This window comes from Poromitra crassiceps, assembly GCF_964638095.1.
Source record: "Poromitra crassiceps genome assembly, chromosome: 13".
Taxonomy (NCBI): Eukaryota; Metazoa; Chordata; class Actinopteri; order Beryciformes; family Melamphaidae; genus Poromitra; species Poromitra crassiceps.
In genome coordinates, this window is record NC_139644.1 from 14045577 (window position 1) to 14067820 (window position 22244).

Sequence of the window (22244 nt, forward strand, 5' to 3'; positions counted from 1 at the left end):
GAGGGATATACACGCAAATGCTGCATCAGGTATCAATGGGTTCAGGAAAAAGGATTCATAACACAATATTGAGTTGTTGCCAAATAATGGCAAATTTATAGACTCAAACAAAAACAGTAAGAACAGTTAAGAAGTGAAGCATAACCGCTCCCCCCCTGTGAAGACTATGACCCTTGAACCCTGACCTCTGCTGCCATCACAGTGCTCAGTTCACAGGCTGTCAACAACCGAGAGCGATGAGTATATAAAACAACGAGAAAAAAGGCCTTATTTATGACACAGTATAGGGTTGGTTCAGTTATGAGGAATTATTACTTGAGTTTATGTTAGGAGGGAAATACATGCACCTAAAATATCTGTTAAATACATGTGACATCTAACATGCAAGGTTATTGTTATCTAGACAGTGTCAACGGCAAAGGTTCGGCTTATTACCCAAACCCAAAAGCTTGGTATAGCACCCACAAAAAGGCGACTTCAAAAGCAACTTCTGAAGCTTCATGGAATTGACCTGCTGCAATGCAATTCTCAAGATCGTACAAAACAAATTTGCAACTCCTGTTTCCAATTTCCCATTTTATTCACATACAAGGGAGCTGGTAAATTGACTGTTGTCAGTCTCAGGATTTTCGATTTTTATTCAATTTTACTTTTCTCCATTTCGGTTTTTTCCTTACATACTTCCCCAACCCCAGAATCCCAGACAGTCCTTTGTGATTGTGCATGGGAGAGAGGAGGGCATGTACATTAACATAACTAAATTAATTAACTAATTAATTAATTAATTAACTTGATATATTCTCATCTCTTCCACACTCGCATCCTTAAGCTGCCTCATCATTCAGACGACCCATCCCTCCCTCCCTCTCTCCCTCTCCCTCGCCCCCCCCCCCCCCCCCCCCCCAGTCCCAAAATGCACCACCCTGTATTCTCCTGAGAACAAATAAGCAAACTAATCTCTCTTCCGCTTCCTCAACAATACAGGCTTTATGACAAAAGCAGGGTTGGTCAACACCAGTCCCTTTTTCGTTCTCTCCATTCACTTCCTCTAGCTCCTTATTCCCTCCCCCACTCTGGTTATTTTATTTCCCTCAGTTTTTTCGATAGCGGTTCTTAGGCTTCTCGCCACAGCCGGTGACCTCGCAGGAGTTCAGGCCGGGCTGCTTGCCAGGGTTGATGCTGCTGAGCAGGGCGGGCAGCTCGTTGGTGATCGCCTTCTCAATCTTCTCCAGGAGACAGCCTCCCATGTACGAGCACTGGGCCGTCAGGGCCTTGAAGTTGGTGACCGGGTTGACGCCGAAGAAGTCACGGTAAGCGTCGCGGTTGGGCAGGTCAAATTTGCTGACGTTGGTCTTGGCTAAGATGGATTTGAAAATGTAGAACTTGTCCGGGTCATCCACAATCTCCTTGAAGACGAGCTCAGGGTCGCTGAAGTAGCTCATCTTCTCTTTGAAGGTCTGGACATAGCGGTCCACCAGGAGGCCGTGGATACGCACGCGGATGCCATGCTGGCGGATGAAGGCAATCTTGTTCTCCAGACGGTTCTCAATCACCTGGTTGAGGTCTTCCAGGAGGGAGATCTCCTCGCGCTTGAAGAGCTCGCGGCTGGTGTCGGCTGCGTAGTCATACGGCCAGAAGGAACTGACGTAAACGCGGGGAGGCTCGGTCACATTGATGAGGGGAGCCAAGCTCCAGAACAGGGCTCCGTACACTCTCATTAAGTCCTGCGTGGCCAGGTTGTCAGCCTTGTTGAGGATGATGCGGATCTGGGACTCGCGACCCTTCAGCTGCCTGAAAAGCATCTCCAGCTCCAGGCCCACGTCCAGCTTGGTGGGGTCAAACACCACGAAGATCAGGTCAGCGCGGTCGATGAACCATTGGCAAACATCATTGAAGGGATAGCCTGGGGAGGAACAGAAATATGTCAGAGGTTGTGACTGTTCTGACTAAATGGGGGCTCAGTGGTTAGCACTCTCGCCTCACAGCAAGAAAGTCCTGCTGGGTTTGAATCTTGGTCCTGCTCAGGTGGATTGGACTGTGACTGTCTGGATAAGCGCGTCAGCTAATAGCCTACTGTGTTTACTAGTTATGTGCAGGAATAATTACAACATCAGAAAGCTGAAAGTCCCTCATTGAAATTGACTAATGAAGAGATACTGAAAAGCTGCACATTGAAGTTAAAAGCTTTTCGACCAGTTGGTAGACGCACCTCTCTCCTGCTGCTTCCGGTTCTCTATGATCCCGGGTGTGTCTACGAAGGTGACCCGCTCCAGCAGCTTGTGGGGCATCTCGATACCAATCAGCTTCTCCAGGAAGTTCTGGCCAAACTTCTCGAGAGGAGAAAAGGAGCGGGAGCTGTCTGCTGCCATGACGATACCCTCGACAGAGCGGATCTTCTCCCCGTGCATGATGACAGTGAACTCAGAGGTAGTAGGCTCAGCTCCTGAGGACAGTCGGGGAGAAAGAGAAGAGCACGTTTAGCAAGTGCAGTTAGGCTACTAGGAAGAGACAAAGAGTGGCAAACATAGTAGATATTCGCAAAGAAAATATGAATAGATGTAGAGAGGTCTGGGAATGTGTGGAGAAGAAGTGCGCAAGAAATCGATGAAAAACTGGGCTGAAACTCAGCTTTTTGTTAGTAGTACATCATACTTTTGACATCTGATTTGGGCTTCTGTATGAATGCTCATCCTGGATTATACCACAGGCTGCAATATCAAATTCTGTGCAATGGGAAATGAAAAACCTGGTAACCCACCTGTGTAGAGCTGGTAGGGCGTGTCCTGCAAGCCCAGGAGGTAATTGATCATGGAGGACTTGCCTACACTCCAGGGTCCCAGGAACAGCACCATGGGCTTGGAGGTAATCTCCCCATCTGTGGGCAAGGACAGACAGCAAGGACTGAACTCCAAGAAGGATGGCAAACAGATGACTCAGAACCTCTCAAGTTCCTCTCAAACTTTATGTATGTGAGAATATATAAAAGCAGTTGTATTGAAAAAAAATCCAACAGTAAAATACTGTTGACTTTTTGGTTGTGGATGGTGTGTGAGATGGTGTGAGAACTTGAGTTGCTCAGTGCAGACCTGTTGACAGAAAGAGGGCAATGTGCGCTACGGTGTTTCCATTTTCCTTTTGTGCCTCATAAAAAGATAGTTTAACCCAAAATAACAATCCTGTCTCCGGGGGATTGTTATTGGGATGAACTATGCATTTAATTCTGAGAGACAACAAGCGCTGTCAATCTCAATCCAGCAGAAAGAACCATTATAGATTATAGATGATAGATTATAAGGAAAAGAAAAGGAGGAAGTGGGAAAGGTCGACAAAAGAAAAATGTTTTGAAGCTGTGCTCATGCCAGGCCTTTTTATCAGACACATCTCAATCAAGTGCAGCAGCCACATAATAAAGCAGTGTTGTTACACTGATCAAAGCTTCTATAGCAAAGCTGCGTGTTCCATGGCAGGCTGATGTGTGTGTGAGTGAGTTGACCTGTGGTGTTGGGGTGGGAGGGCTCAATAAAGTAACACTGCACTGGGTGCAAGCATGAAAGAATTCAGCCGACTAAAAGAAAATATTAAAATGTATAAGCAGAAGAAAAAAAGGGGGGGGGGGGGCACAAAAGCGCAAAAAGGAATTCAAAGAAAGACAAATTATCCTCTGAAGCAAGTGGCTCTAGGAAAAATGATCCACTTTGGATGCTGTTGGCTGTTCAAGCCGATTGTCGATATTGTGACTGAATATATAACAATGTGTCCCCTCCTCAACCGGCACATCCTTTGCTTAAGCCAGAACCACATGCACCTACCTGCTCCACCGTTACAGCCTCACTAACACAGCTGCCTGAACCACATGCACCTACCTGCTCCACCGTTACAGCCTCACTAACACAGCTGCCTGAACGCTTAACTCTCCTCTCTAAATAATGCACTGCCCAGACAGACACCATTGATTGGTACAGATTTATAGACTCAGCTGAAAATTTGAATGCACTTGTAGATTCACTTTTCGGGTTACTAAAGGACCGTTCTCAATTCTGAAAGAAAGCCCTCCTTGGATTACACTGTTATCCAAAGTGACATGAATAGAAATGACCACTAGGGATGAAGTGGTGAGATAATCCCGGTCATAATTTGGTTAAACCAAACTGGTCCGTTTTCATGACCAAAATGAGTTGTGATTGCGGGGGGTGTATGATGACAAAAGAGGAAGGGGCTGAGCACTTCAGGCAGTGCCATGCTGCACAGGAAAGCCCCCCTCCCCACATCATACCCACCTGTCTCTGAAGCCCCCAGGGTTCGTCCAGGGTACGCTGTTAGATGAGGGGGCGGAGGGGACGGGACGGGACAGGACAGGACAGGACAGGACAGGGCGGAGTGAGGACAGGTAGAGGAGGAGGAGGAGGTAGGAGAGAGTGGGGAGAGCTCAGTGAGAGTGAGAGGGGAGGGACAATGTAACAATATGTGCATGAAAGGGTGGGGAGATGCTGTCTGGGAATTAATCGCATATTTGACCTATTGGCGTGTCAAACATGTGCATCTACCAATGGATGATGTTCCTATTATGTGATGTGACTCCAAGGCAATCTGACCTTATATATCTCAGTTGTTAGTCACATAAACTTCGATTAACTTAAAACTCTGCTTCACAACAATAAATGTTAAAAGGATCATATTGAGGCATGAGACTCCTAAGTAAGTCTCCTTAGTAAGACTACTAAGTTAAGTTGCTATTTGACAAGTTTGCATGCATGCCAAGCCTGGCAATCCACAAGAGGGCGAGCTTTATTTCAGTGTGGCGAAAGTGGAGTTTGTTCTTTGGTAGTTAAGGGTATAGGAGAGTGTTGAGTTTACTGTGAAGAAATAGTGCATCAAGACATTTGACCGTCATACAAACAAGGATAAATTACCCCAAAAATTAATTGAAAAATGAATAGAAGAAAGGGGGAAGACATTAAAAAGTAAGAAGAAGGGAGATGTCAAAATGATACTATACCTTTTTTCAGGAGCGAGAATGCCATAGGTTTCAAATAATGCTCATTTTAGTTTGGGATATAGACTTAGGAAGAGTTTGTTATCAATACTGAATATGAGTTCATCGTTATTATATTGGAAGGCTTTAAAGGAATAGTTCACCCAAAAATGTAAGTTCTGTCATCATCTACTCCCCCTCATGCCATTTGAAACACAGGTGAAGTTTGTGAGGTTGCCAGCACAACTCCATAGCAGTCTTCTCCAAAACAACTGAAGTCAGTGGGGACCACTAGATCTTCAGAGTTCCAAAAACGCCCATATTTACACCATCATTTAGTGGAACATCTCAACTACAGCTGATTTATTTGCAACAAATAATGGTGATCTTTCCATTCACAGTGTGATTATTTGGCTGTTTTCGTTTTGGAACTCTAAATCAAAGGTCCCCATTGACTTGAGTTGTTTTGGAGAAGTCTGCTCACTGTGCGTTTATATAGACTAACACATTTCACCTGTGTTTCATTTAGCATGTGGGTGAGCAGTGGATGACACAATTTTTGTTTTTGGGTGAACTCCTCAGAACTGCTCAGATAAACTCTCTAGAGGTATTTATTCTGCCCCAGAATAGCCTGCCTAAGAGCCCCGCCCCCAAGAAAGAAAAAAAAAAAATATATATATATATATATATATATATATATACTACTGCACTTGATTGGCTGATGGTGTGAAGCAGATGATGATGTGTGTCCAAACAAGCCAACAGATCAGTCACGAAGTCAACCCAAACTGAGAACCCACGCACTCGAACAAGGTGTAGCCGGGTGCTGTCGGAGCCTGCGCCGTACCTACCTGAGATCTCGTGCTGCCTCAGCTCATTGTACTTGTAGGCCTGCTCCATCGGCCTGATGGACGAGTGGTAGATCTTCCGCAACCTCTGTAGAGCCGCTGGAGGAAACAGGACGTGATGTGAGGAGAGAAGAAAGAGGTGAGAAGAACAAGAGAGAGGGAGGAGGAATATTACTACATGTGTTCAATTGTACTTGGCCAATTCCCCCTGACAAGCTGTCCCGGTCGTGGCTCCACCCCCTCTGCCGATCTGGGGAGAGACTAGCACGTGCTTCCTCCGATACATGTGCAGTCGCCAGCCGCTTCTTTTCACCCGACAGGGAGGAGTTTCACCCGGAGGACGTAGTGTGTGGGAGGATCACTCTATTCCCCCCAGTTCCCCTCGCCCCGAACAGGCACCCTGAGCAGTGACCGACCAGAGGAGGCACTATAGTGCAGCAACCAAGACGCATACCCTTAATACCGGCTTCCCACCCGCAGACACGGCCAATAGGCCCTTTTCACAGTGGCCTTTTTTAATTAATTAATTTTTATTTTTTACAAAATGGCCACTGTGAAAAGGGCCCATTGCCTGTATGGACACCCGACCAAGCCAGAGGTAACATGGGGGCTTGAACCTGCGACCCTCATGTTGGTAGGCAGGGAATCTATTGCTGCACTACCCGGATGCCCTCATTTGTCAGATATTGTCTATAGCACAATTTCTTTTATAGGCAGGCAACTCTATTGCACGCACGCACGCACGCACGCACGCACGCACGCACGCACGCACGCACGCACGCACACACACACACACACACACACACACACACACACACACACACACACACACACACACACACACCTACACACACACCTACACACCCCCACACACACACACACACACACACACACACCTACACACACACACACACACACACACACACACACACACACACACCTACACACCCCCACACACACACACACACACACACACACACACACACACACACACCTACACACACACACACACACCTACACACACACACACACACACACACACACACACACACACACACACACACACACACACACACACACACACACACACACACACACCTCCCCACAGCATACACACACACACCCTCCCTCCCTCTCTTTACCTGCATAGTCTCCTGACTTCTCCTCAGTGGCCAGCTGCAGCGTCTCGTCGATGTGAGATCTGTCTCTGAGGACGGAGATCACATCTTCAACTTCAGCTTCCTCCTCTATAAAAAACAACAACAACCACAACAACAACAACAGAAAATTGGTTCAGCTTCACAAAGATGCAACTGTTAGTCTGTGCTTTCCTGTTGTGGTTGAGCTACACACTCCTCACATTGTAGGGCCGTCTATTTGTGGTAAAGGGAACACTGCAGTCTTCAGATTTTGGAAACCATCACACACCTACCCTTAGAGCCAAACCATAATTTACATAGTGGAATGAAGCCAGCTATGAGCTCTCTCTTTCATGGCTTGAAAAACGATCGGTGGATAATATTCCCAAGTGGACCCAGGTGGCAGGGCCTGGTGAAACCTGTCTATAGACCCTTCTCATGGGGGCCATTTTGTGTCGAGAAGCCAGGGTAAACAAAGGTGCAAGCAAAACACTAATGAGGGTTTCCAAATTCCAATCATGGAAGTTGGAAACCCTCATTAGTGTTTTGCTTGCACCTGTGTTTACCCTGGCTTCTCGACACAAAATGGCCCCCGTGAGAAGGGTCTATTAGCTGCTCCAGTGACAGTTTGATTAGCCAGCTCAGGCGAGAGGAGACGGTTTACATGGAGGCTGCTGGTAGCCCGCTGTAAATGTTCCATAAAGCCGTGTGAGGCTGCCAGTAAAGCTGCTATTCCGGGAAGCACATCAATAAATACATCGTACATCTCAATATCTGTCTCCACTGGTGGGAATTGCAGTGTGCCACGCAGCTAAGTGACAAGCTAAATGCTGGAGGACAGTTATACATATCACCTCAATATCAATATCAACAATATTAGAGTAATATTTGAACTGTCTCTTCTTTTCTACTAGTTTGCATAATGAACAAATATGTGCCTATATATATATGTGCATTGATTTCATCCCCTACTGCCTCTTGCAATTGATAGTATTCTGTTACATCACCACATGGCCATCTTGGTAGGAAAATAACAGGTGATTGTAATCAATTAACAGGCGATTACACCAAGCAAGTGAGCCAAACAGCCAATGAGCTGTGTGTGTTGTAGCGCCATATTGGTAGGAAAATGCTTGTGACATCATGGGAATACTATGAATAGCAAATGCCTTCCCTGCAACTTTCTTTCGACTACTATGTGTCTCTTTCAGCCTCACCACTGTCTCTTTAAATACAAAAAGCTTAAGAGTGAACAGCTGGCGAGAGAGAATATAGGTGATATTGTTTTCCCTGATTTCAGCATTTCTGTTCAGCACCCATATGTTGCAGCTCCTTTCTGAAAGTCTGGCTAGGCTAATTTTGTTCCCTCGTTAATTTCTATTCTGTCCTACGACCTTTATCTCTGTGCTTTTTAATGAATGCTAATAACTCAACCAAACTGCTCTCCTTGTGTGTCCCTCTCTGTGTATGCACTGCAAAAATCAATTTAACAAGTCTACCATTATATTATATTATATTATATTATATTATATTGTATTGTATTATATTATAGTAGTCTACTATTGAGTCTTCATAATCACACTTGTTTCCAATGCAAATTAATATGGTTCAAGCATGTTCTTGAATAAAGTGTCCTTATCTGGGTGCTAGTGGAGTGGCCTGCCTTATTACAATAAACTATCATTGTTTCAAGACAATTCTTGAAGATTTTCAGGCTCAATATTATACCAGACGACTTGTTAACACAGTCCGTACAGCGTGTGTGTGTGTGTGTGTGTGTGTGTGTGTGTGTGTGTGTGTGTGTGTGTGTGTGTGTGTGTGTGTGTGTGTGTGAGAGAGAGAGAGAGAGAGAGAGAAAGAGAGAGAGATAGGGAGAGAGAGAGAGAGAGAGAGAGAGAGAGAGAGAGAGAGAGAGAGAGAGACATTGTATTCGAACACCAGCAGTGTGTCATCTCCATTTTTGAATGTGTCGGATTGCTTAGATCACAGCTGCTAGTACAATCAGCTCTTAATTTAGAAGGGGGACCCTAAAAATAAACACACAAAGACATTCGATATGACATCGCCATGGCGTTGTAACAACGGCAAAGATGGAGAGAGGGACTTCCCCGGTTTCATAACAGAGCAGGGGGACAACTCCGGTCAGCTCCACTGTACATGAGACAATGTACAATCCGCTGTGTCGTTTTTCTCTAACTTCTAAATTGACCCCTTCCCCTCTCCTCTCCCCCCCTATCAAAGTCTTATCAGAGCTGTCCATGTGTGCCCTCAGCCCCAGGAACAGGCCTGTCTGTAATGCCACTGTATGGGTGCTGGCACCACCCACACAGCCAGCCCCTCTTTCACACAAACCCACCACCAGGGGGGATAGGCTATATATAGGAGCAGTTCGGAGATGCCCTGGGAGGTCATGGAACCTGGGTACTGTCATGGCAGCTCAGTATGTGACTCCAAGCATAGTCACTTTCCCTCATAAAGGCACTCTCATGATATGAATATATGCTTGAGTGTTATGTATGTGGAGTATTATATAATAATAGATGTTTGGATGATTCATTCCAATAATCCCTAATTCAATTATGAATCTCAAAGTGGGTAAAACACATTGTGAATATTGATGTGTTTTTATATAAACACAGTTTACTTCCAGTCTGTGCAGGCCAGTTAAATGTTCAGTTCACTGGAAAAAGAAAATTATCAGCTGAATTAAAAGCGCTCACTGAGCTGTGGTTACCATGCTATTGCAGAATAACAGGTTCTCTCAATATATCATTTTCAGTCAGTTCGTTAACGCCAAATTGATCCGGCACAGGTGCAATAAATGCCGCAACAATTTCAATTTCTGCAATTGCAATTTGCTACTGTAGCCGGGCGACATGGATTTGAAGCGTGTGGAACTTTTTCCCACAAATGTTTCTAGAAGTTGTGAGAGGGTTGTGTCTGGATTAGCAGCAGCTTCTGGTTTCAGTGAGGAACAGCAGAGGCCAGGAGGTCAGTACTGGGGCTGACTGAGGCAACTGGAGAAGAAATCTAAAACCATGTTCCTTGAACCCCACTCTCTCTGCCATCACAATTTTTATCCAACGGTAGCACTGTAGCACTCAATTAGACACACTAGACAGGAAGCAATCTAAAATCATCAGGCATATTATCCAGTGCAAGTAGGCTACTACTTGTGAATATTAGAGAATTATAATTACACTTTTATTAACATTTGATTTTATGATGACATGTCTGCTGTCTCAGATGTAGTTCCTATAGCTATCTACTGATCATCTTGTGACTAAACAAACTCCTCTGATCACATATTTCTGTGTGGGATAAATACATTATATTAACATTGTATTAACGCAGTGGCCAATTGTGTCACTACAAAGCAGTGTTGAATAATGTCAGGATTTTCACAGGTTATATTAAATTTAAGAAATATTTTGATGCTCAAAATGTTACAAATTGCCCTTTTTGCACATATTTGGACCTGGACCACCAATCAGACTAATCTCATCCCGATCCCTGACATCAGCACCTCACACCTTTCCAATTCTCCAGCCATGGTGCTACCTAGCTCCTAAAGCTAACTCCAGCTATGGTGCGACCTAGCGCCTAAAGCTAACTGCAGCCATGGTGCTACCTAGCTCCTAAAGCTAACTGCAGCCATGGTGCTACCTAGCTCCTAGCTAAAGCTAACTCCAGCGCTGTTTTGCTACCCCTGTTCTTCTGAATTAATGAGATAATATTTTAAAAAATAAATAAATTCAGTCCTGTTTTTCTGAATTAACGAGATAATTTTTTACTAAAAATAATAATTCTGCGCTGTTTTTCTGAATTAATGAGATCATTTGTAATAAAAATAAATAAATTCAGTCCTTTTTTTCTGATTTAACGAGATCATTTTTAATAATAAAAAAAGTCAGTCCTGTTTTTCTGAATTAACGAGTGAAGTAAAAAAAAAAAAGCTATCTAAAAATCACAAGAGAAGGCTCTCATTCCTTGAGAGCTCAATTTTATGGAAGCAAACATGTCCCTGTCTAGCTTAATCCAGTTTTACTTCATTTTGGGTTTGAGACATTGGGAGATACTCATGTCTTTAAGTCATATAGATGGTGTTGTTATTAGTCTGTCGACTTTGCGCCGGCACCTCAGGACTTGGTGCTGCGTCTATGTGCCGACAGGCTGCAATGCCGATAGCCCTCAAGCAGAACCAGCTGAGCGAGGCGGCGTGGACCGGCTGGAGCTAAGCTCTCCCAGCCCCCATGCCTAAACCTAACCTCCCCCCATGCCTAAACCTAACCTCCCCCAGACCCTAACCCTAAACCTAACCTCTCCCACCCCCCACACCTAAACCTAACCTTTCCCAGACCCTAACCCTAAACCTAACCTCTCCCACCCCCCACACCTAAACCTAAGGTCGGCATTGCGGGTGGTCGGCATAGCGGGTGGACGGCATAGCCGGTGGACGCCCCATCTATCGACGCCTTTAAGTTGAAAAGTTAGTTGGGTTTAGCTTAGCAGCACTGTTGGAGGGTAAGGTGGAGTGGTACAAGGAGTGTAGTTATAGCATAACTACGGGGTACAAGGAGTGAATTTAAACTTTAACTAGAGGGTAACAAGATATGTAGTTATAGTATAACTACGGGGTACAAGGAGTGTAGTTATAGTATAACTACGGGGTACAAGGAGTGTAGTTATAGTATAACTATGGCGTTTAAGGAGTGTAGTTATAGTATAACTACAGGGTTTAAGGAGTGTAGTTATAGTATAACTATGGGGTTTAAGGAGTGTAGTTATAGTATAACTACGGGGTTTAAGGAGTGTAGTTATAGTATAACTACGGGGTTTAAGGAGTGTAGTTATAGTATAACCCCGTAGTTACCCTGTAAGTACAGTGTGGTACCCCGTAATTGGCCTATAAGTACAAAAGTTATAGTATAACTACACTCCTTAAACCCCATAGTTATACTATAACTACACTCCTTAAACTCCGTAGTTATACTATAACTACACTCCTTAAACCCCATAGTTATACTATAACTACACTCCTTAAACCCCGTAGTTATAGTATAACTACACTCCTTAAACCCCGTAGTTATACTATAACTACACTCCTTAAACCCCGTAGTCCTTAAACCCCGTAGTTACCCTGTAAGTACAGTGTGGTACCCCGTAATTAGCATATAAGTACAAAATTGGTCCCCTGCTTCATAATACAGCCCGCGACCCCGAAGTTAGACTATAAGTACAGATCTTGTTACCCTCTAGTTAAAGTATTTTTTCACTCCTTAAACCCCGTAGTTATAGCTACTGTAACACTCCTTAAACCCCGTAGTTATACTATAACTACACTCCTTAAACCCTGTAGTTATACTATAACTACACTCCTTAAACCCTGTAGTTATACTATAACTACACTCCTGGTACCCCGTTGTTATACTATAACTACATGCTTATTTGCGGGCTGTATTCTAAAGCGTTACAAAAAAATCTGATTGGACTAATGAGCGGAAGACCCGCCTTACAAAAATTCTGATTGGACTAATGAGCGGAAGACCCGCCTTTCTGCTTCCCATTCCGGTTGGCGCATGCTTCTCCCCCACAAATTACAGACGGTATGGCGGAAGCATTTGAAAATTGCGGAAGCCAACTCGTCTGTTCTAAGACTACTCAACACATGCTCCGTTCAGCCAGGCTGCAGTGCTGCAGCAGTGACACACGGAGCGCTGCACCGCCGATTCTCACCGAGTCAACCTGCTAAAAATCAGCCTGTGTAACGTTGCTCCCAGCACGGTGCAAGAACAACAGGAACCAGGTTAGCAGCCAACCAGGATCAAAGGAACACTATGAGAGTAATACAGCAACTTTAAACGGGTTCGATAACAAAACTATATACAGATCTTTGGCCTTTATTCTAGAGAAGATAAAACAACAAGCACACTGTTACATGGATGGATGAGGAAACTGTCGTTTATGTCTGGGAACTTGTAATGGCATGTGGAGTTTGTGGACAAATTACTTTTTCCCATGGCACGAGCAGCAGGCCAGGCCGGGGGGCAGAAGATGGCAAAGTCAGGACACTCAGTTAGTCCATAGATATAAGAGTCAGTCAGTCACTCACTCACTCATTCATGGATGTTTAGTGAAGAGGCGGGGCTAGGGAATAGGGGCCATAGCTAGGGATAGGTAGGTCATAGAGAGTTAGGGTTCGAGGGGTGGGTATGGGGGAGTGGTTAGGGAGATGTGGGTGGTGGTAGAGGGAGTGGTTAGGAAGGGGGTGTGGCTAGGGAAAAGGGGCCGTAGCTAGTGATAGGAAGGTCGTAGAGAGTCAGGATTCAATGGGTGGGTAGGGGGCGTGGCTAGGGGGATCTAGGTGATGGGAGGGGGCGTGGTGATGGAAGGTGCGGGGCTAGTGAAAAGGGCCCGTAGCTAGGGATAGGAAAGTCATAGAGAGTCTGGGTTTGGGGGGTGGCTAGGGGAGTGGCTAGGGGTATGTGGGTGGTGGGAGGAGTGTGGTCAGGAAAGCGGTGGGGCTAGGGGAAAGGGGGCGTAGCTAGAGATAGACAGGTCGTACAGAGCCAGGGTTCGATGGGTGGGTAGGGAGAGTTTCTAGGAGATGTGGGTGGTGGGAGGGGGTGTGGTCAGGGAAGGGGTTAGGGGCTAAGGGAAAGGGGACGTAGCTAAGGATAGGCAGGTCATAAAGAGTCGGGGTTTGAGGGGTGGGTAGGGGGAGTGTCTGGGGGGATGTGGTTAGGACCATTTTCCATGTTGAAAACAATTAGCCGTGTTGTTTAGGTACCCCCAAACCATTGCCTAAAGTGCCATGAGGCTGGATGGCCACATCATTGTGCCATGGGCTCCAAGGTATTTGTGCTTGTTATGCCATCCCTTCTGTCCTATCTTTCTTGTCGCTCTCCTCTATGTACCATACGCAGAAATGAAAATAAAAATATGGAAGATAATCTTTAAGAAAAAGGATGTAAAAACAACACACCAATCAGTAAATATAGGATAGATGATCATCACATGCCTATGAAAGATTGCGTTTGTTTACATACAACTTTTTACAAGGATCACTATAGACCAAATCACCATGACGTCACCATGTAAACAACATTACTTCCGCGTACCACTTGGGGAAGGCGGCAGGTTTAAATGTGCGTGTTGTCAAAGAAATGCTGTCAAACCCTCTCGTTGTTTTCGGCCGACTACTTTCAATTTAAATGTTCAAGCGGTTGGTAAACATGCTTGTCCGACGTATCTAGCCTTTCTTCTGTGTTTGTTTTGTGTAGTGTTAGCTAGCTAATAACGTTTGTTTACAACTGTCAAACTCGCTGTTTTTTTTGCAGACTCGTTACAGACAGAGCTGCTGACGCCACATTAATTTTATTTAGCTTCAAGTCTACTCTGGTCTGGTCTGGTCCAACAGGTAAATTAGCTAGTCTGGTCTCCACTAACGTTAGTGAAAGTGTTGTTATGAATGATATTAAACAACAACACAACACGGACAAACCATTTTTGTCTTCTTTGTCTGTTTTTGTCTTCAACACGTCAGTTTGTGCCGTTCACCGCCATTATGATGTGTGGACCCAGGGGTAACCGGAAGTAAATGTAAACATCCCCACTGATTTGGTCTATATTGTGTCATCCAGGAGCACCATATGTGATACAGGGCAGCCATGTTGAACCCAGACCCTCATTGTGGCAGGAGTTGGCTGCAGGTCAAAGTGAGTTCAAGAGGAATGGGGAACAGCGCTGTCTGTCGATGCACTGGCAACAGATTTGATTCAAGTCGTTTGAACCAACTCTTTACAAACTCTCCTAGACGTGGCCATTGAGATAGGGTCATCGGCAGAGTCCTGATGACCCAGTCGCCCCTGAGGATGCGTCAAAATAGAGGTTCAGCTCCCATCTCATCAAAGCCCATCACTGCAGCCCAGAAACATGACGCCAAGCCTCTGTAACTTGACTCATCGTTGAGACGAGTCCTGTCTTTTAGCACTGGCCTCTTGAGTGGGCCTTAAACTGCTGTGAGCTTGTTAACACCTTCCCCTCTAGTCATTCCCCCATGCAGGCGATGGGACAGATCAGAGAGGAAGCCTTAGTCTTGCCTGCGGACGGCGGGCCTTGCATCAGCGCTGTAAATGAACCCTGCAGGCGCCAGGGGAGCGGATCTGAACCCCCGGACATCTGCCACCAGGACCATGTGTCCGTGCTGAGCCGGTTGCCCGGCGACCCGCCTCAGTTTGGAGAAACATTCTGGGCGGCATCGGCACATCCGATTGGAATGCTGCTGCTTTAAACCCGCTCTGGATTTGGCCTCCGCGGGCGGCTGGGTAAAGTCATGCCTCAACTATAGATCAGTATCAGCTCAGTCAGTGCTGCAAACGGAGATGATCGTCGAGTTCAACATGTGGAGGCTATTCAATCATTAGAATGTGTGTCCAACCAAATATGTTCGTCAATTTGACATTCTTCCAGAGTTCACATTGAGTTGTGGCAATCGCTAGCGGGAAATGTGTTATCTGTGAAATGTAATAATTTATCAGCTTGAAATTGTCATCAAATCAAGTGCATACATCTCAAGTAATGTAGTTGAGCATGCAAGACATTACATATTGAACTATAAAATTTCATAATAGCTAAATTGAACTACTAACCCTAACCCTAAGCACACAGAATAAACCGTGTGCGTGTAGTGTGTATTATGTCCGTATGCATGTGTGTGTGTGTGTGTGTGTGTGTGTGTGTGTGTGTGTGTGTGTGTGTGCAGTCATATGCATTTACACTGTGTATATCAGCTATCTGTGCGAGTGTAAACGCCCATGTGTTCTGCTTGCAGCACAGTGGAGGTAAATTGAATTAGAGTGAACTTGATGAGGGCGGCAGGTCTGGAACTTGCAGTCAGAGGATTTACCCTGGCCATGGGGGGATTCAAGCAACCTTTGCTAAAGGCCAGGGGGTTTCCACAGGGTAGATCCACTGGTTTTCCACAGGGTAGATCCACTGGTTTTCCACAGGGTAGATCCACTGGGAGCCACACTTATTTAATTAAATTTGAAGACCATCTCCATAGAATGGGGTTTTTATATAACCACTGGTTTGCAAAATGCTCAATGAGTTGAGAACGCAATCCAATTATAGCACTGACTTTTGGAATAAGGGACACCATGCAGATGTGAGACTAACAAAACATAGTCTACTTTATATTCCAAACCATGTTGTTATCTCCTAGTCAGGGCTGGAGGTGTGCAAGCAGACAGGATGGCTTGTGCAGGGCGTGGCGAGGAGGAGCCGTGGTTGGCAACAGGTGGCGTAGCTCGTGGAGCTAGTCCCCCGTAGTCAGAAATAGCCCCACAATGGGTCAGAAGATGGACAGAGGAGGGGGCCAGAAAGGCTGCCTCCTATTTTAAGGCTCTGAGTCTCACAGTCACTTTGGAGACTCACAGACAGAATCCACATCCCCCAAGGCCGACTGTGTCATACACAGGCTAATCAAATGAGAGCTGTGGCTGTATCCACTTTACCAGGAGAGCCCTGGTATATTATAGCAGCGATAAATACAGTACTGAAGTCATACTTCGAAGACACATAAACACAAAATATAACAAAACACCTCTATGATACTAAAAGTATCATGGTATCAAGCTTCAGTCATTCAGATGAAAGAAAGTTATTCACCACAATTACAATTTCAGGACAATCTCTACATAACTTCGATAGTTCACATCATGTTGTGCAAATAGCTATGCTTCTCAATCAGAATTGCTACAGCTGAAAAGGGCAGACTACCTTCTAGGTCACACACGGCCCCTGAACCATCTCAATCCGGCCCCCCAACCGTCCTCAAAGAAAAACAAAACAACCCCCACAAACTCAATAAAAGGCAGAATTATGTTACTAAGTGTCATCTGCTACAGCCATTGGATTTGTATCACTATTATATCGGTAGATTAACGAGAAATGACCAATAACAGTGGGAGAGAGGTTTAAAAATAGGGAGACTCCCACGAAAATTGGAAGTGTTGGCAGGTATGATCTCCAATGTGTGGCCCTTCGCTTACTTTGTGTAAGTCATTATGGCCCTCTGGGGAAAAAGAATTGCCCACCCCTGTCTAGGTTGTATGGAAATACAGTCTAGGGGTGCATGATGAACATTCAAAGGACTTCGGTGGAGCTGTTTTTAGGGCCAAAGCTCACTGACTTAAAGGGACTTGCTGGCCAAGGTCAAAGGTCGCCGTGCAGGCCCCCCCATACTGATGTGGGCCACATCCGGGTGGTAAGTCCTGAAGGATCACTCAGATCAGGACATGGAGTGGAGTGAGTGAGTGGCTAGAAGGAACGCTCGAGGGCAAAGGCACTTTACGCCGGGGTGTTGATGGCTCAATCCCTGCTCTCATGTCCGAGAGCCAGGAGAGGAAGTCAAGTGCCCTTGAGGCTGAAGGCCTTGTTCAGGAGTAAGAGGGGGCCTGACCACAACTTGTGTGCCTTCTATGACTAGTGCAGGACCGGAGGGATGCCCCAGACATGCAGCGTGCCGTCAGTAAGGGATCACATGGACACAGTGTGCCGCCTCCAGGTTTCTCTCTCCTCTCTTCACACTGAAGCTCAGGGCCAAAGATGTTCTTCTGTGTCAAGGGCGGGTAGTGTTACCGAGATCAAGGCCTTCAGACACAAGGCCTTCAGACACAGTGAGGGGAAAGAACTAATCCCGGTCCTGAGGAAGCAGAGACTATTGGAAAAGCTCAACATGTGATTTATTCTAAGTTGGAGGGGGGGTATTTATAGGCTATTGTACACATAGGGTTTTGTAGATGTGGGTGTGGGATCTGTTTTGTTGCAGTTTAACACTGACACCAAATATGGTGATTTATGACAATTGTGCTGTGCATATTGTATTTCAAGTTGTTACTTTTGTCTGGCGGTGGGTTTCGAGCTGTACGGGCAAAGAGCTAGCCTGAACGACTACTAGGCCCAGCTGGTGGAACAGGCCTGTCCTGCAGGGTGTGACCCTGTGTCTGATCTCTGACCCGGCTGCAGAGGGACAACTGTTTGGCACAACTGACTGGCCCAAGCCAACACAGCACAAAAGTCTATCTTCACAGAGTGGTCATCTCACATGCTGCTCTTGATTGACTTCAGCAACACTTGGTGATGAATGATGATAAAGCATTATCACATTGTGACAAGACACTAGAGCTGTTCTAAACATAACTATCGTTTACTTTCTTGAGCCATGTACTAAAGCATTTATGCATCCTTACTGACAGTGTTGGGGGTAACCCATTACAAAAGTAACATGTTACATGTAATATATTACTTTTAGCAGTAACTTAGTAATATAACTTATTACCAATAGGATTTCAGTAATATTATACCAGTTACTTTGTCAAGTAACACAAGTTACAAATTGAGTTATTTATTTATTTTAATCAAAGCACATATTTAAATAAGGATACAATAATTTCCTAATTAAATTGTGTGTTTTATGCAAATAACCATTATAGATGACAATAACAAAGGAAAAGAATAACATTTAGAATTGTGGACAGTTTACACTGACTTCAAGACGGTTGAAATTATTTTTCAGGATGGTTCCGGGGCGGCGATGTCATTCTGCTGCTGCTGTTGTTTTGGTGAAAGTAATGCAAAAGTAGTGTAATAAGTAACGAGTTAGTCTACACAGACAGTAATATTGTAAAGTAACTTATTACTTTCAAATGAAAGTAACTAGTAATATGTAGTATATTACATTTTGAAAGTATCTTGCCCAACACTGCTTATTGATGCAGCAATAAATGCAATGCATCATTATACCAAGAGGATTACTTCATTATTTATACAATGGCCAAAACTGATTTGATACTTCAGAATATAGACTGCGTCAAACCAGTGTTTATTCAAGTCAAAACAATTAAATTGATGCAGGGCATATTGTATTTGCTTAATACGCTAAAGATGGCGTCAGATTTGAATGCTTGTCCCGCTTGTTGGAAACACAGGCACATGGCCAATGGAGACGAGTCTAAGATTTCACAACACCAAGATCCTGGAAGTCCTGCTGCTGCCTTCAGCGCTATCTCTCACAAAATCCACACTCCACAAACATTGACTAAGGATGATAGGATATACAGGGTCCCCACACACACATTTTTATGGATACAATTTCCCTTTTCAATGACTTTTCAAGGATCCATATTAGAATTTCCATGATTACATGGAAAGTGAGGTGGTGACTGAGTCAATACCAGTAGTTATTACGTGGAAGGTTATCGACGGGAGGTTACTGTAACAATGAATTTCATTGCACACAACAAAATATTCCATGACTTTTCCAAAACTTTCAAAGGATTTCACTAATTCCATGACTTTTCCAGGCCTGGAAAGCGAGATTTTGAAATTCCACAACCTTTCCATCTTTTCCATCACCGTGAGAACCCTAGATCCCTTAATGATTTTGTGTTTTCGTCTAGAAAAATCAATAACAACAATTCCCGGTTTAATGACTTTAACATAAGTCCAATTGTTGTAAGTGGTAGACTTTTCTTCCTAGACAGCCCAGGGCAGATAGCCAACCTATGAGGACACAATAGCAACCCGACTGCAGATTTATTTTGAGGGAAATTATGCCCTCTGTGCCTCTCTACAGAATGAGCTACTTCCATAGAGTTCCTCACAGTGATCACACCGATCAATAACGCAAAATAACCATGCGCCAAGTGGCAAGGAGGTCACCATCCTCTTAATTGTACACAACTGCATCGGTTGTTTGGGAATCAAAATCCATGTCTGCTCTGCAAATCAATACCCAGTATCCAAATACAGAGCCCAAAAGACACCTGGGTCTGTGGAGGATTGATCTCGAACCCAGGACCTCGGCCCCTCCTGCCTGGAGAATGCATGTCCCTATAAGGCCAACTGCTGGGAATAAATTGTGATTGTGACAGTGCAGAGTGACAGCAGCTGTGTGGCGTGTCTAAAGGGTGGCGTGGGGCTGGGGGGGGGGGGGGGTGAGGAGTCAGGAGGGGGGGGGGGGGGGGGGGGGGAGAGGGAGGCAGGAGGGAGGGAGGGAGGGAGGATCTGTAGTGGACAGTGTTGGGTTTCAGGAGGACTTCCAATCTTAGACACCTGACAGCAGGCTGGAATATGGAGGCCTGTCCTGGCCCCGGGCTCTGGGGCCGAACGCCACCCCAAGGACGGGCAAGGGTAAGGCCAACTGCTCCAGTGCAGACCCAGAAGCCCCAACACTTTTCTAGATGGAGTATTAGCCTGGGGGTAGTTATGGGCAAACAGCTCACCATGGCATTCAGCTCCATCGGTGCCATGCAATCATAGACAATGTAAGACAGCTATGATCAGGCTACTTCATGATGCCATTGCTAAGATAAACAGGTAGATAAGTACATGAACACATCAGTCATCAATGGAAATGCTGCCAACTACGCCCAGGCATTTCAAGTCTATGCTAACTTTGCATAATGTCATCATGTGAACTCGTGGAGTGTCACAGATAAAAGACGAGCATGAAGAATGAAATAAAGAGAACAAATCTTTGAACAGGGGAGAAAAAGAGAGACAAAGCGATGTCCACCCCAGGCTCCTGTGTGGCTACTCTCTTCTCCATGACTGGACTGAGACTTTCCATGAGCTGGTGCCACACGTTAGGACAGCTGACACACTGTCCGTCCACATAGGCCGAGCTCCAAGTTCTATCAAACCTAGAACACCTCTACTCCAGAACCTTACCGACAGCATATAGCGCTCATACACAATAAATGTGGGCCTTCTTTTTGGATTTTCAATATGAAGACAGATGAGAAAGAGTCGGTTAAATATGTTGGTAACAACTTACAATAAGGGTACATTAATTATAACAGTTAACTAATGTGTCTATGATTTACTAATGGTGTTCATGTTAACTGAGGTAATTAAGGCTTAGTTCATGCTTATTAAGCATTACGTTTCCTCAGCTTAATTATGCTTATAATTAACTACTGTTACTTAATGTATTTTAAAGTGTTACCAATACGTCATTTTGTAGCAGGCGCCAACTGTTTAATTTTAAACCAGGGCAGATTTTAAATAGTCCTGCATGGTGGCAAAGAAAGACCTGGGTGACATTTCTGTTTCTGCTGGTGTCCCTGTGACCGTCACTGTCCCCGTGTCCCTCTAAAAGACAGTGCCCACTCTGGCTAAACTCTCAAAAAACTCAAACCCAATGGACACAAGCATCTGCCTGCTGCACTACCTACTTTTGGCCAACGGTCAAACGGAATAGGTATGACAGCAAAATCAACGACTGATCATTAGAACAGTCTGAATGACAGCACCTGTATCTCTGAACACAGTCACTAATAGCCTACCATCAAACTAACACAGTAGAAACACCATATCACTGTTTCATACATGAGCAGCAAACATAGTGCAATAAGGACATCTAGTGCACCTCTGCCCACCACACTACCATGTCTACCCAAAGCGGGTAGAAGTAACCTAGATATCTGGGTTACTTCTACCCAAAGCGGGTAGAAGTAACCCAGATATCGGAGCAAAATGCCTCTGGGCCTTACCTGCTGTGGCCTGCAAAAGCAGCAGGGAGATTAAACAGCAGACTGAGACTATACCCTTCATGATGGCAGCCAGGAGAACTCTGATAGTCACACAGACTATATATACCAAGGCAAGAAGGTTAAAGGGTGCGCTGGGAAAAGGGGGCGGGGCTTAGAGAAGGCCAGTTGGTGGTGGTTGGGGGGGTGGGGGGGGGGGCGATATGTGTGAGTAGCATACCACAAGGGCTCTACGTGTACGAGCAGCTGACTCCTTTTTAGAGGCTTGGGCTTCGGGGGGGCCTGGCTCTTATCTACTGTATCATTCAGTGTGGAAGCACTCATAATAACAACACAAACTGCACTGACGAGAAGTACACCTTTCAAAAACAACCGCCCCGCGTACTCACGCACAGGGTTTCTAAAGAGGAGCACAAACCATACAAACATCACTGTGACTTCAGAGGCCAACTAGAGCTTTTCAAAGTGGGAGGTTTTCAAAGTGGGAGGCGGGTCTCCGAGCATTTTCAGGGGAGGCTCAGTGAGTGGAAGTGAGTTAGTTATTACATCAAAACGAGAACACATAGAATAGCCTAAATGTGTGTGATTTGGTTAAAGAGAGTTCAGAGATACATGTCGTTTTGGGGAATTTTATGGTTTTTCTCACCTTCCCAGAGTCAGAGATGGATAAATGCCATCACACAGACACTTTTCTATGTTTTTGGTGAATTGTAGACTGAAGTATCTC

The 22244-nt window shown here is 45.1% G+C and overlaps 1 protein-coding gene across 2 annotated transcripts; it reads right to left on the reverse strand.

The window, feature by feature from the left end:
- Positions 1–929: 929 nt before the first annotated feature.
- Positions 930–21596, reverse strand: srl (sarcalumenin). Of its 2 annotated transcripts, XM_083648533.1 has the most exons (7): positions 21521–21596; positions 6963–7067; positions 5824–5919; positions 4278–4313; positions 2759–2875; positions 2210–2443; positions 930–1903 (listed from the first exon to the last, which is right to left on the reverse strand). In XM_083648533.1, the coding sequence occupies exons 1-7, from the start codon at positions 21579–21581 to the stop codon at positions 1092–1094; spliced, it is 1461 nt and encodes a 486-aa protein (XP_083504659.1). In that variant the 5' UTR covers positions 21582–21596; the 3' UTR covers positions 930–1091. The 2 variants fall into 2 exon arrangements, with proteins under 2 accessions (XP_083504659.1, XP_083504660.1); XM_083648534.1 differs by lacking the exon at positions 4278–4313.
- Positions 21597–22244: the final 648 nt, after the last annotated feature.